This window comes from Mauremys mutica, chromosome 24 (assembly GCF_020497125.1).
Source record: "Mauremys mutica isolate MM-2020 ecotype Southern chromosome 24, ASM2049712v1, whole genome shotgun sequence".
Lineage (NCBI taxonomy): Eukaryota > Metazoa > Chordata > Testudines > Geoemydidae > Mauremys > Mauremys mutica.
The window spans coordinates 1961957-1976909 of NC_059095.1; the positions used below are offsets into that span (position 1 = coordinate 1961957).

Sequence of the window (14953 nt, forward strand, 5' to 3'; positions counted from 1 at the left end):
TATGGGAAATGTACAGTGTAAGTTGACTCTGTTATCTTGGACCAAGAAAGTAAAATATCTTGATGAAGTCCCAAGAGTTCAAAATAGAAAACTGCCATTAATTTAATCTCAGTAGACCAAACTAGAGTTACCATGGAAACTATGAAAGGATTTGAGAATAAACTCACTCTGTTTAAAGCAACCTTTTATTTTCAAGAATTCTGATCAGAGTATTTCAAAGAGTCCAACCTCTTTTGTTTCTGGGATTGCATCTTTTTTACATTTTGTGCATATAGTTGAAAAGTTCATACCCTGATGGTGTTATTTTGATTAGAAAAAGAAGGAAGAATTTGCTCTGGTGGCATCCAGTATCTATTCCGATCTAACTTGCTTCATATCATGGAGGCTAAGTAATCCCTTTTAAGATGAGTCACAGGTTTAGAGCACTAACAAATCAAAACAGTGAAATTTTGCATTGCTTTTTGTCTGGTTTATACACACACAGAAGACTTGAACTCCATTTTCTTGATTTCAGGCAAATATTTGGAGTATAAAAATGCTCCTCAAACTTTTAAGATATCAGTCAGCTGACAGCATCATCTGATCATACAGAGTAACTTCAGGAAGTGGCCAGATGAGGGTATCTTTCCTTGTTCTTCTTCCTTCTTTTCTTCGAGTGACTGTCATTATGTATTCCACTCTTGGTGTATATATGCCCCATGTGCCAAAGATTGGTATTCCACTCTTGGTGTATATATGCCCCATGTGCCACCAACTGCCTTTATTCTCCCCTTTAGCGGGCATAAAAGGGTTGAATAGGGCCAGCTGCCTCTCAGTTCCTTCTCACCATCTTTGGCTGAGAGATGGTTAGTGGTGTCTAAACTCTAGCTATTTTTTCCTCATTTTTTTTCTACTGTAAGTGTTATATGTAGTTTTAGAATTAGTGTTGAATTTCATTTAGGAAACTTTTTATATTGCTTTAGTTACCCAATACTGGATCTTCAGTCCTTATGGCTGTTCAGAAATCTCCTGATTTCAAATCTCTCATGTGACACAACCAGTTCCCTTCTAAGTGCCTTTTGTGTAGGTGAGGGACACATGAACAACTGCGCTATTTGTTTATTTCAAAATTGAATTTGAAGCTGTTCCTGCTAGTTAAATATGAGACCAGCATTGGGTCTGGGTATGCTGGATCCCCCAGCTTTGGAACTGTCTTCTTCAAAAAGTGCATCAGCAACTACCATGCCATGGGTGTGTCTGCCTCTTCTATTCCTTTGGCAAGGGTTGTGGCTCCAAAATCTTCATCAAAAAAGGGTAGGAGACACCATCATTCCTGTAGGGAACGCAAGGTCATCTTTTCATGGAGCCTCAAAGAAAGGACAGAAATCATCTCACCCAGTCTCTAATGGTAGTTCAGGGCATAAATGTAGCTCCTTTGACACCTTAAAGCATGTCTGTGTTCTTTGGTACTGTACAAAGAGCAGCCCCTTGTGGTTAATCATACTGTGTTGGCATTATTGCCCTTAGGGGTCTTGGTACCAGCTTCAAGTCTGTGTCAGCACTTGCATTGTTGGTACCAATAACTTCAATAACCCCTGTTCCAGTACTGAAGCCCTCTGAGTTGGTGTTGATGGTACTGATCATGTTGGCACTGAGCTTTATGGCCTGGGGGGGATTTAATAGTGTCAAATTTTCCAGAGTCCCAGTTACGTGAGAGCCCCTTTATCAGTACTGGTATGTGCTTCTATGTTGGTTAGGCTTTCAGGGAAAGACCGCCCATGAACTCCTGTTAGATAGGTTTCCCTGTGCAAGGGGAATGAGGAAAAGGAATATTCCTCTCAAATCAGAGTAAGGTGAGTTCACCTTCTGATTCCCCAGCCCACTTCACATCTGATAAAGATTCTGTATCTCAGGATAACAGAGCACACAAGAGGAGGCACTCACCCTGGTGCCCCCCTCCCTTCTCTGGCCCACTACACTGTTTGCTTATAGTGCACACTCTTGCCCCTGTTGGGCTCCCAGGACCTTCAATAGCTCAGAAGACATGTCTATATGGAGACCAGAGCAAGTAGAACCCATCAGAACTCTCACAGAACAGCAGCCTTATGGTGCACAGGAGACTCAGTAGGAGTTCCACACTTCTGAGGAGGAACAACTTCATCAGAATGATCTTCCTCCAGCTGCAGTACTGTCATTTTCACCTGATGAGTCTAACTCCATCCACTTCAGCAGCTCCAGACTACAGATCACTTCAGGACTTCTTAAAAGTTTAGCTGAAACACTCAAGATTCCAGTGGAGGCTGTGAGTGGAAAAATCTCAAACGTCTCTCTAAATTACCTACATCTCTGCCAGAAAGACTGGTGTTGCCAGTTAAAGATGGTCTTTAGGGATCGGCTCAGCTAAACTCTGTCCACAATATGTCCTATTAAGAGTGTGCATAGTGTCATCCTTCTTTGAACTAAATAGTTCTGACCCTTCAAAAGGTGGATTGTTAGTAGCATTTTAAACCTCATGTGGGATACTGGAAGATTGTAACCAGGACGCACACCTCATTGTTATTGCAATTGTCATTGAATGTGTGCAGTATCCAGAGTCTACTGCCACTGGTAGTGAGGTTTTAGCTGCTAATTGTTATTAAAGATTTTAATTATTCTCTGGACTCTTGTGGTACTTCATCAAGGAAGTCCATGACCCTTTGCCAGCAAAGCTTTTGGAGAGGAGTGTTTGATAATTAGAAATTCTCATTTGAAGACAGTCCGAGGATAGCTTTTCCTTCCAAATATGTCAATTCACTTAAGTCTCTTCCTTTGGGGTAGATTTGGAGCTTTGTTATTTTGTACACTCCTGAACCAGTGTGACCACAAAAGAAGCCATTTGTAAAAAATTGCTTGGTGTGTTTGCTCCTCAACTGAAGAGGAAACAATAGGCCTCAATCACAGTCAACGCATCATATCTTTATTCCTGCTCTTGTCAGAGACCAGCTGAGCCTCGAAGAAAGAAGCAACACTTCCACAAGATGTGTCCTTGAGCTTTTTCTTTGGGTGCTACTTTGCACCCACTACTGATCCAACAGGCAACACATTTGACAGTCTTGTCAAGAGCTTCTTCTGAACCAGACCCTCTGATTTATTTTTGGGAAACCTGGAACAATATTACAGCAGGACAATGGGTCCTTGAGGTTATTCAGACTGGATATTCCATTTGGTTCCAGACCATTCCTACCTCCCGCTCAGCTTCCCTGTCTCTTTTCGGGGACCCCTCTCAAAAGAATTCTGCAACCAGGACTTGAATCTCTTGTGTCTCAGAGCCATAGAGGAGATTCCTCTTCAGTTCAGGGAAAAGGGCATTTATTCTCCATTTTTCCTGATGGCTTGAAAGAAGGGAGGTTAGAGAGTAATTCTGGATCTGAGAAGAATCAAACTCATTTGACCATTCATATTCAGAGTGTCGCCCCTAACCTCAATAATCTCTTCCCTAGATCCACAAGACTGCTTTACATCCATCACGTTTCCATATTTCAATCCAACCTGCCCCTAAAAAATATTTGCAGTGGGAACACAATTCCAATGCACAGTTCTCCCATTTGCCTAGCAGCTGCAAAATGCAAAATTTGCAAAATGCCTTGTGGTCATGGTGGCATTTCTCAAAAAGCAGAACATTTCCATTAATACTTATCTTGGCAGCAGGCTGATTCCAGGTACCCCTCCTCAGCTAGCCTCAAGCAACATGTATTATATTCACATACCTGCCAAACTGGTGCTCAGGATAAATGGGGAGAAATATCTTTTGATGCCATCAAAGAAGATACATTGTTGCTGTGGTGGTATTTACTTACCACAGTTCAGGTTCAAAGTCATGACAGAAATTATAAATCAGTTACAGTGCATCTCTCAAATGTCCCTAAGATTGTGTCTAAAGAATTCTAGGCACATGGCACTTTCTTCGCTCCCCATGCCAGACTTCAACTTCATTGTATTCAGGGCTGGTTGAAGTTGATACTCGCTCCAGAGAAGTATCGTATAGACATGCCTTTGTGGGTTCATCAGCATTTACTTTCTTCTTCTTCTCTGGTTCAAAGGTGTTCCATTGTTGCTTTCTCTTTCCACATTAACACTGATGATGGATGCTTCCGATCTGGGTTGGGGAACACACTTAAATCATCAGTTGTAGGCTCTCTGGTCAAGAGACAGATCTTGACATCTCAGTGTAGTTAGTGTAGCAATGTGTAGCTTTCTACCGCTAATCCAAGGCAAATGGATACTGGTGATGACAGACAACACCACTGCAGTATTTTGTATAAACTGGCAAAGAGGATCCAGATAATCCTCTGTTAGGAAGGAATCCAGCTATGGAATTGGTGCATCAAACACTGGATATTGCTCAGGACTGAACTCCCTTGCAGATTGGCTGAACCAGCAGTTTTCTTCTGTCCATGAATGGTCAGAACAAAGAACTCAGTTACCCAACAGCTCTTATTCAACAGATCTTCCAGAGCGGAGTCACTCAACCATAGACTATTTTTGCCTTAGATGAACACACAATGCAACACCATTTGCTTGAGAGGGTGCCGAAGTCAAGGACCTCTTCTGGATGCTTTTCTAATGGTTTTGGGATCTGATGTGAACCCCAAACCATGCATTCCTTTAATACCGTATACACTGAGAAAGCTCAGGCAGAATGCTGTAACGTTATATTAGTAGCGCCAGTTTAGCCCAGACAGTTCTGGTTTCCAAACCTCCTGAGACTTATTGTAGGGACTCCAAAAATGTTGTGTCTGTCTCAGGCTTGATCGCCCAAGATGACAGGAAGACCTTTCATCCAGACCCAGTGTCTCTGCACTGTACATCTTGAATGCTTGCTGCCTAGCTGAAGTGGAGAAGTGTTGTTCCAGGGATGTCCTGAACATCTTGAAAAATAGTAGGAAGGACTCCACAAGACACAAATGTCAAAAGGAAAAGATTTACCATTTGGACAGAATGACATCACACCTCACTCTTCCTAACAGACATTCTGTTAATTTTGGATGACCTGCTCTTATTAAAATCATCTGGACTTTGTTAGTTCTACAAAAGTTCAACCTGTGGTTATATCTGCCTATAATCCTCAGATTCAAAACCGCACAGGTAAAGCCATGCAATGTGAACCCAACAGGGTTTGGGTTGGTTCGGAAAACAATCCAACCCCCTCAGGCTCAGGTCAAGTGGGTGAGGATCTGGGTCAGGCTTAAAAATTAGACCCGAGTAGACCTCTATGCACAGTGTTTACACATTTAACTGTGTCTAGATCTCTGAAGGGATTAGAACATGTACTCCCTCTGATTAGAGAATCCTCTCCTTTGTAGGATCTTAATGTGTGATATTAGTTGATGTTGTGGGTCCTCCATTTGAACAATTATTTGTGTTCATTACATCATCTTTCCATGAAAACATCATTTTTTGGTGGCTGTTACTTCTGCTTGTTGTGTCAGAGAAATTCAAGTTTTAATGGCAGGCTCACCATGCACTATCTTTCATAGGGATAAGGTGTCTCTCTAGGTAGGAACCTTGGATGGGATCTAAAATAATACCTAATTTTCATGTTAATTAGACTATTCATGCACTTGTTTTCTTTCTGAAACCTCATGCCAGTGATTCTGAAAGAAAATTACTCTTTAGATTTTTTTAAGAGCTTTCTTTGCATGTAGATAGAATTAAGCCATGCAGAGTCTCTTCTAGATTATTCAAAGTCTGTGCCCATGCTGTGCTCTCAGACTGTGTTATCAAATAGGTAAGCTTGATCCCCCTGACCAGTCAAAAGGTCACCCTGCTTGAGTTCATGCTGCATCTGTGGTTTCCTTTAGAAATGTCCCCATTGCTGAAATTTGTAGAGCTGTCACCTGGGGTTCCATTCACACGTTCAAAAAATACTGTGCTATTGGGAAGGTATGCAGAGCAGATGTTTGCTTTGGCAGAGTGGTCCTTCAGTCATTATTTGGTTAAGACTCTGATTATCCATCTCCTAGCACAGAGTTACTGTATGAGTCCCAAGAGTGGAATACATATAGACAGTTGCTTGAAGGAAAGGCCATTATTTAGCTTACAATAACTGGTCTATTTTGAGATGTTTTTATGTGTATTCCATGACCTGTTGGCCTTCCTTGCTATTTCGGAGTCCATTATCATTTGAATTCTGGTTGGCTATGGAGCTGAGGCAGTTGGCCCCACTCCATCCTTTTATGCCTTCATGAGCGGGGAGCATGAGAGCAGCCAGGGTATGGGCCAACTGGCACTGCTGGCCAAAAGGTTCTAGTCTCTGGTGCATGGGATATGTGTGAACCCAAGATTGGACTATGTATAGACAACACATCTCAAACACCTTTATTGTAAGGTGAGTAACAGTCTCTTTTGTACTGCAGGTCCTATTGGGAATGAGAATGGGTCTTTTAAAACACGTATGTTCTTGGTAGAAGGGTGTTAGGTGAGGCATTGAGACTGCTTTGCACTATTACAGTGAAGTATGTTGAGTGTTGACTTAACTGCGGGATAACCAGCAGCAGCTGTTGCAGGGCAGAACTTTTAAAATGGAAGAGGCTGAAGAGAATAATAAAAATACAAGATGTAAATTTATATAGCAGTGAAAACCAGTAAATAGTAGCAATAACGAGCAATTAAAATTTAGTAATTTTTCTGCATGGAGTTCTCTGAAGGTAGTATTGGTAAAATCAAAGATACATCAACGCCTTCTAACAAGCTTATTTTAAGACTGTTCTAGTATCAAAGGGGATAATCCAAGAATAATGGAAGAAATCACTTTCACTCTAAATACAGCAAATTGATTCTCAACTCTTCCATCCTCTGTAGATTGAGTTGCATTCTTAAGGAATGGGAAGCGCAGACCACTTGCTTCACAGTTGCTAAACAGCTAGCGTAGTTTTTGTGCCTTTTTGACAATAAAATTTCTATGATTGAGCTTAGATCTGCGAATTGTCAGATACATTGTCAGATTAATCCAGTGCCTCAAACAAAACAGTTCAGAGACCTGGGTTAACTGGGTCTGTGGAAAATTGCTGGCTCTCGTAGAGTGCTCACCATTAAGGAACAAGTAGATTTGTTTTCTAATATTTGGATTTTATCATATCTGTGTGCACGTTTGTCTACTGAGAATGAATTTACTGTTTTGTGAAATTGAGCGACCTGAGAACACTGTCTAGAGCCAGACAGTGCATATTCAAAACTGTTCAGGAGGCCTGGTCACATTATTACTGTTTTATCTGAGTAATCCTTGATAGTAACATTTTTCAACTTTTTAGGAGGAAACAAATTCTTTGGCATGACATAAATGTCTTTGTTCAACCCCATAGTCTTTGTTATAGCCTTAAAGGCGGGACCATAGGTCCCATTTTATCATTTCAAAAGAAAGGAAAACAAACAAACATGTGAACACTGAGCTTTGGGGATGCTAGATTTTTAGTGGCATTTCCAAACCTCATTCTCTGAAATCCTGGGATTCTAAGGGTTTGGCTACACTTGCAGGTGTGCAGTGCTGGGAGTTAAAGCTGTCTTTGTACAGCTGTGTAGGGAAAGCGCTGGAGTGTGGCCACACTGACAGCTACCAGCGCTGCAGTGTGGCCACATTTGCAGCATTTGCAACGGTGTTGGGAGTGGTGCATTATGGGCAGCTATGCCAGCGTTCAAGTGGCTGCAACGTGCTTTTCAAAAGAAGGGGGAGAGGTGGAGTGTGACAGGGAGTGTGGGGGAGAGAGAGAGAGTGGATTTTTGGAGCCGACACTGTGTCAGCTCCCTGCCTTGCAAATTCCGACCACTTCCCCCACACTCTTAAATGCAAATAGCCTTCAGAGCAGATAAGCAGCTGCTCCGACTGACTCCCCCCCCACCACCGTGCTGTTTCTCTCCTCAAGCAAACACTAGCTGTGGACATTCATCCCCCCTGCCTGCCTCATTCACAGCAAACAGTAGCTGTGTTTGTTTTTTAGATAAGCAGCTCCGAGCCCTGAGTTCACAACAAAACAAAGAGAGGCATCATAACAAAACAAAGAGAGTTCTTTAGTTAAAAGCATTATGGGAAAATTCCGGAGGTCAGTTACAGCGTAGTAAGATTAATCACTGTTTACACTGGCACTCCAGCGCTGCAGCACCAGCGCTGCAGTCGTTATTCCTCAGGCAGACGTGGAGTACAGCCAGCGCTGTAGCCAGGGAGATACAGCGCTGTATGTGCCTTGCAAGTGTGGACGGTGAGTGAGTTGCAGCGCTGTAAAGCCACCATCAGCGCTGCAACTTTCCAGTGTAGCCAAGCCCTAAGAGAACGGCTTAAGGATCCGTTTGTGAGTGAAAATGAGAGATCTGTTGATGTACACGCCACGGTGCTTCTAGTCCATGGATCAAACATTCTTTAAACAAATTATCATTGCCAGTCTAGGAATGCCTTCTTGCTTTTCGGAAACTAAAACATCAAAGCTGTTGCATTTAAATGATCCCAGCCCGCACTTGGTCAGTCTGTCATAGGGACATGGTGGCACTGTGACATCAGATCTGAGTTTGCTATGCAAAAGTAGTACAGAGGTCGAGGAGAAATGACTGTAAACAGAGTTAGTAACTTGGTAAATTTGATTTGGATGCAAGATTTTCTGATCTTGAAAAGAGAGCCAGTCATTTAAAACTTTGTTAAAAGGCAGGTTCTGTTAATCAAAAGTGGTTAAGGACAGACAGTTCTCTGAAAAGAGAAGGAATAAAAGTGAAAATAAGATTACTTAATTCCATGTGCAAAGCTTCCTTTTTTCCTTTATCTCTTCACAAAAACTGTCGTTGGTTAGATGAACATGTAGAACATGCTAAAATGTTTTTCAGCTAGTGTGTTGTCATTTAACATTTGAAAATAAGATGTTTCCTGCATTCTTTAAAACTGTGTTATTTGTGTTAAATTGTTTACTCTCATACAAGTCTGTTATAGTGAGGAATTCCTCTTATGTCCAGAATGTAAAATTTCAATCTAAGAGCTATCTGCAGCTTGTCTAAACAGCCTTTTCCAGTGTTAAGAAACTGGTGCCCTGACAACAAGAGGATTTCGTACGCAGCATAAGATTACAATTTAGACTGACTAATTCTGTTCAAATACAAATGCCGGAAACTTTGCAAGTTTGGTTAAACAAATATATATATTTTAAATGAGAATGATTTTGTTACATATATATCTGAACTCGTATCTAATTTTGGCATTAGCATGGTCAAACATCAGATTAATGCAAGTTTTTTAAATTCTCGCTCTTTAGTGTAGTAGGTGAGATAAATACCTTATGGTTTCACATAATTTATTGATATAAACTTGCATGTGATCACTGTGATTACAAAGCTGACTTTCTATCATTTGTCAAACAGAATTGGGAAGCTGTCATCTTCAATCTTACTCTTCATAGTTAAACTTATTTGTGAGCTGGTGTCAATTTTCCTTTCACACTGTTTGGGATGGAAGCTGTTCTTGGTGATGTCGGAAATTAAGCACAATAGAATGAAATGAATGTTGTTTTTTAAGTACCTCTCCTAGTTGCAATCATCCTTTTTTTTCTTATTTCTTCTTTAGTTACAATTACAGAAAACACAGTATTTGCAATTGGGACAGAGTCGTGGCCAGTACTATGGAGGGTCACTGCCGAATGTGAATCAGATTGGGAACAGTGCTATGGACCTGCCTTTCCAGGTGAGCTTCAGCTGCTGTTTATACATTTTAAATCAGTGCTGTGACTTTCTTCAACTGGAGACTGTACAGTAAAGCCTGATAACAGGCCCAGAGCACAGAATCATAACCTTTGCAGATCAGCATAACTGTATTAAGATTTGTCAGTCCTAAAGAATGTAATTTTAAAGTATAAAAAGCACATAGTGCTCTATGGAAAAATATGCATGTTACCAAGAAGTTGGTTTATATAGTTCTGCTGCGTTCTGGTTGTGAACATCTTTCACAATTGGTGCCACATATAAGTGCACGCTGCCAAACGGTAACTCTGCTTTATTAATGGTTATAGTGCCCATGTGCATCTGCATGGTACTGTTCATAGGCAGGGCCCTTCGTTTTCAGTTTTTATTTTGTTTAAAATTTTCTGGGAATTTACTGGTGTTTATTACAAAAATTAAAAAAAAAAGTTCAAAAAATTAACTTCACAGTTTCCTGGGTAAATATTGGGGGATAGGAGGAAAGGAAAAGAGCAACAAATAAAGAAAAATAAGCATATTGAAAGTATAAGCAGTTTAATGCTGTGGTTTATTTCATGGACTGTACATACACACGCATGCGCATGCATATATGTATCTGCCATGACAATGCCTTACTTGAAAGACAGCCTTGCCTCTATACATAAACTAAAGTGCATCTACTTAATATATTCGATTTTCATAACATAATGAGTATTTTTACATACTTGAGTGGTCCATAATTTGGTCAAAATTGGTAAAAACCATGTAATAGCTTTTGTAAAAGATTTCTGTTTAAAAAAAAAAAAAAGGGCCTTGTTCATAATGTGATCAGTATTGGACTTTCCTTTGGGGATGGGTCCCATTATAGTGACAGTCTAAAGGCAAAAGTGGAAACACACTGGACAAAATAATCCTGGCCACAGAATAAGGTGGGGGTGGGAGGTGAGTCTATTACAGAACGAATATTTTGTGGAATTGGGTGCATATTCTTGGCAACTTTTTTTTGAGTGGGTAAAATCCTTTAGTCAAATGTCCTGTGACTAAACATCCACTTCTGAGTAGGCTCCATTCTTCAATATGGCTAATACTGAGGTTTTGTTATACTCTGGATAATTTTTTAAATGACTCCTTTATCTAGATTATTTTTCTCATGATGCCTGAAACTGGTGGCTTGTTCCATTTCATTATTTGTGATTTATATACTAAATCTACTTAGCTTGCTCCTGTATTAAAAGATATTGTCAGGACAATCCTAGTTATGCATTTTTTTGCCCATGTTACTGATTAATATCTCATATTACTAAAACTGAAAACTTTTAAAATCTCATTTAATTTTCTCTGTTTAGGTTGCTTGTGTTCTGTGTATTTAAAAGTTTTACATAATGCCAATTGCTACAGTTTCTAAGTGCTCTGCTCCTGGCTTCCCTAGACTAGGGTGGTAATGTCCCAACTCAAAGGAACAAAAATTCTTCCATCCTCCCCAGAATGAATCCTCTGCCCACTTTTCACTGCTCGAGCTCTGCAGAATTCCTTCTCAGTATATCACAAGGCTGCCTCCGAGGGTCTTCTCCATGCAGGCCTGGCTAAGTTTCCTCTAAGCTGCTCAGCTGCTTATTAATCCCTACGCAGGGGCTCAGGGCTGCGGCAGGGCACTCCTCCCTGCCAGCCCCAGCGTGGACCTGCCCCGGATGTGCCATGGCCAGCTGGAGAGAGGAGCCCCTTCCTCAGCCTAGCCCAGCTCCGCCGGAGCTGCTGGGGCCAGGGGCGAGGCGCCTCTTGTGGCAGCAGCTCGGGGACAGCCCCGGGGCAGCCTGCATCCCAAACTCCTCATGTCGGGTTGTGTAATGGCAAGATGGCTCTGTGGTTTGGCAGACAGGACAGTATACTGTATTTGCAGGACCTGAGTGAAGGAGCAAATTTAGGATTTCCAAACTGATGGAGCAAAGAGTTGAGGAGTACCCAGTTCTTCCCACGTGGACAGCCCTTGATGTACGAGTGGAGGCTGAGCATTCTGTTCTCCCACTTATCAGCTTTGCACTGTGATGATGCAGAGCAGTAGTTCCCAAACTTTAACAACCTGTGAACCCCTTTCAACAAAATGTCAAGTCTCGCGAACCCCCTCCTAAAAATGAATATTTCCAGGTATTTTCTCCTTTACCTGAGTATAAATTATAAAAGCAGTGATCTTGGAAATATAAAATTTGTTTTTATGACATGCTTATTACACACTATTATTAATTATTTATCATTACAGTATTTTTATTACATTATGAAAATGGCAACATTCTTCCAAGATCTCACTTTTGTAGCTTGTATCACGTTGATTAAGCCTGTTATAAAACAAGGCTCCTTGCTGCCTGGGGTTCCTAGGGACAGCTCTGTCTGCCATTAGGGAATTTTTCCCTGTAACATTTTGCAAACCCCCAGGGGTTCACGAACCCCAGTTTGGGAACTACTGATGTAGAGGATTTACAGTGAGATGGCTTGGAAGTATTGTCTGCAGCAGCTTCAGGTTCTGGGAAACCAGTTGCCAAGTAGTATAAGTTCTAGTGACATATACATTGTTCTAAAGCATAAGAGCCCTAGAGTGGAATTGACCAGACTAGTTGCTTGCCCAATCTAAATGAAACTTTTAGAAAGTAAATTCAATTTAAAAATGTTCGATGCTTTAATCATCTGTGTTAGCAAAAATTTCTTGTTTTGATATTTTTATTTTGTCATTGTCTTAAGATAATTATGATGCTGATAAGAGGGGGTGAAAAAAATTCCTTGGGAGAGACACTTCCTACAGAGCATCAAGTGAATATTAGGAATCTGAAATAATTCAGTGTACTGGATGAATCCCCTTCCTGCATCTTTTGCCTTCGTAGTTAAGTTTAAGCTCTATTTGTGAACATGTTCCTTCTGGACCCATGCTGCATGATACACCAGGAGTAACTTATGCACTAGTTAGCAGTAGGTTCATAGGTTACTTTATTCATTTCTATCATTCCTGGTGTTTCAAAGATGGGGTAGGACTTAAAGGTTGGAAAAATAGTGCAAATTTAGGAGATCTGCTTCTGTCTGCCTCCCCCTATTACTAGCCTCTCTTTTGGGAGGTAGTTTCCAGTGCTTCTCCATTCCAGATATAGTGTGATTTGTCTAGTATATGAAAATTACATTTAAGGAAAAAGTTACATTGCCCAAATGATGATTGGCTGGTGTATCCATAGCGGTTAGGTTTATTTTTAGGGCATACAGAATCAGGCCTAGCTGTGATATTTTGATTCTGACCAGGTGGTTTCTACATGTATTTTTCTGTTGATAACTTTTTATCTCCCTTAGACTCCTTTTCAGTCATCTGGACTGGATACAAGTAGGACAACTCGGCATCATGGTCTGGTGGACAGAGTGTATCGTGACAGAAACCGCCTTGGGTCACCACACCGGCGTCCGCTGTCTGTGGATAAACATGGAAGGCAGATATCCTTTGGTTTATGGCGTGGCATTAAAATGTTGTCTTCATCAGCACTGTTTGTATTTAAAGTTTGTTTTACAAATTACTTCAAATAAGCAGATAAACCCCAAGCATTGTAGAGCGTGAGTGTGGATTATAATGGGGGACTCCTGAGTTCCATTCTGGTTTTGCCGCTGATTCATTTTGTGACTTTGGGCATAAAAACATGCCGACTCAGATTAGAATTCTACAGTCTTGTATCCTGTCTCTGACAGTGAATTGTGTCAAAGGAAGGTGCAAAAAACCCCATAATGGACAACTGTCTTTCTTGCAGGGGATGTTTCTTCTGAAATCTGGACAGTTAATATCTCCTGCTCTGAAGCAGTATCCAGTGTAATGTAACTGGATAGTTAGTCTCCTTATTGCTATATGGCTGTCTGATCTTTCACAAATCCTAATACTTCGCTTCTCTGTATCTCAGCTTCCCCAGCTGTAAAGAGGGGACAATAATAAATACTTACCTCCCAGAGCTGTTGAGAGGCTTAGGTAGTGCCTTGAGACCCTTTAGTGAAAAATACAGCAGAAGTGCCAAATGGCAGTGTTGAGGGGTCTGACTCCTGTTTCAAAACTGAGCAGAACCAGGACTGAATTTTTTGCAGGTGATTTCTTCCCATTTCTAATACAAGCTGACTCATATGAGTTCAGCATCTGCCAAGCACTATTTCTTGCTGACTTTAATAAAACAGAATTAGCTTATGGCTGTTGACTAGCTTTAAAAATCCCAGTGCCAGAGTGGTTATTGGAAATGAGGGCAATCCTGCTGTTACTCAAAAGTGACAGCTGCTGGCCAGTTGAGTGGCATTCTGTGGTCTCTCTCTCTTCAGAGGAAAGTTTTGTTACAACCTGTATACACGGAGGGAGTAGTATTAATGTATGTGTGGTGGCGGGAGAGAGGTGTAGGTGGAATAAACTGTATCTGAAGCTGTAGGTGAATTGTGTCCTACTAGCAAGGCGCCATATTTCATGACCCATCCCTACTTATCTGAAAAGACTTCAGCCTGTGTGTGGGTGGTGGTGGGGAGCAGGGAGAGGGGGTCGTGTGTATGTGGCCAGGGAAAACGTAGGATTATATGGGAGGAGGTCAAGAAAAACATTTGAGAAGGAGGTGGAGAGTGATTACCCCTTCATTTGACTGTTCAGAATGACTCCCTCTATACCACTCCACCCCAATAGGTATAAGCATTTTTTGTTTCTGTATTGTCAGGCTTGAATTTTTAAGTAGGAACTCTTTCCTGCAGCACATACAAAGCCACCATTAATATGTATATTTTGTTTGAAATGTCATGCCAAAATCAGCATGGCCTCCACAAGAAATGCTCTTCACTTTTCTCACTAGTGTGTATTGGCTCGACCAAAGTAACTTAAATTATTCTTTGTTCAAAGCTTTCAAATGGGCCTGTTATTTAAACAAGAAGCTCCTGGTTTTCTCCCCCTTAACTAATTGAATCACGTGGACAGTTGTCCATATGGCACTGTGTATCTGTCGCCTCCATCGGATACAAGCTGGAGAAGGTTAGTGGCATAATTCCATGTGCATTAGTCTCTGGTCCGAGGTCTTAGATCCTATGACAGCCCTTAGAAGTGCAAGAAACATTTGTTTTTCCCTATGGTAGTTTACAGTACTCACGGTAATCTGGATTACCATGGGGTTTTTTTAAGTGAATCTAGAACTTAGTTTTTTCAACTCTTTATGGATTCTTTTAAGAGATTATTTTTTAAACGTAAAATATTCCACTGCATACTTAGATTTTGGGATGTAAAGTTGCCCAGGCGTATGTCTATAGAGGACTAGGA

General features: G+C 41.0%; 1 protein-coding gene across 5 annotated transcripts in view; it reads left to right on the forward strand.

Annotated features, from left to right (window-relative positions):
* Window positions 1-14953, forward strand: part of CRTC1 (CREB regulated transcription coactivator 1) — a 62068-nt gene that overhangs the window by 21028 nt on the left and 26087 nt on the right. For 3 of the 5 annotated variants that reach the window (XM_044998264.1, XM_044998266.1, XR_006575175.1), the window contains exons 2-4: window positions 9554-9670; window positions 12988-13125; window positions 14610-14671. In XM_044998264.1, coding sequence (XP_044854199.1) covers window positions 9554-9670; window positions 12988-13125; window positions 14610-14671 — 317 coding nt within the window. Of the gene's footprint in view, window positions 1-8537; window positions 8648-9553; window positions 9671-12987; window positions 13126-14609; window positions 14672-14953 lie in introns of those variants that run through there. The other 2 variants (XM_044998267.1, XM_044998265.1) reach the window with 2 other exon arrangements.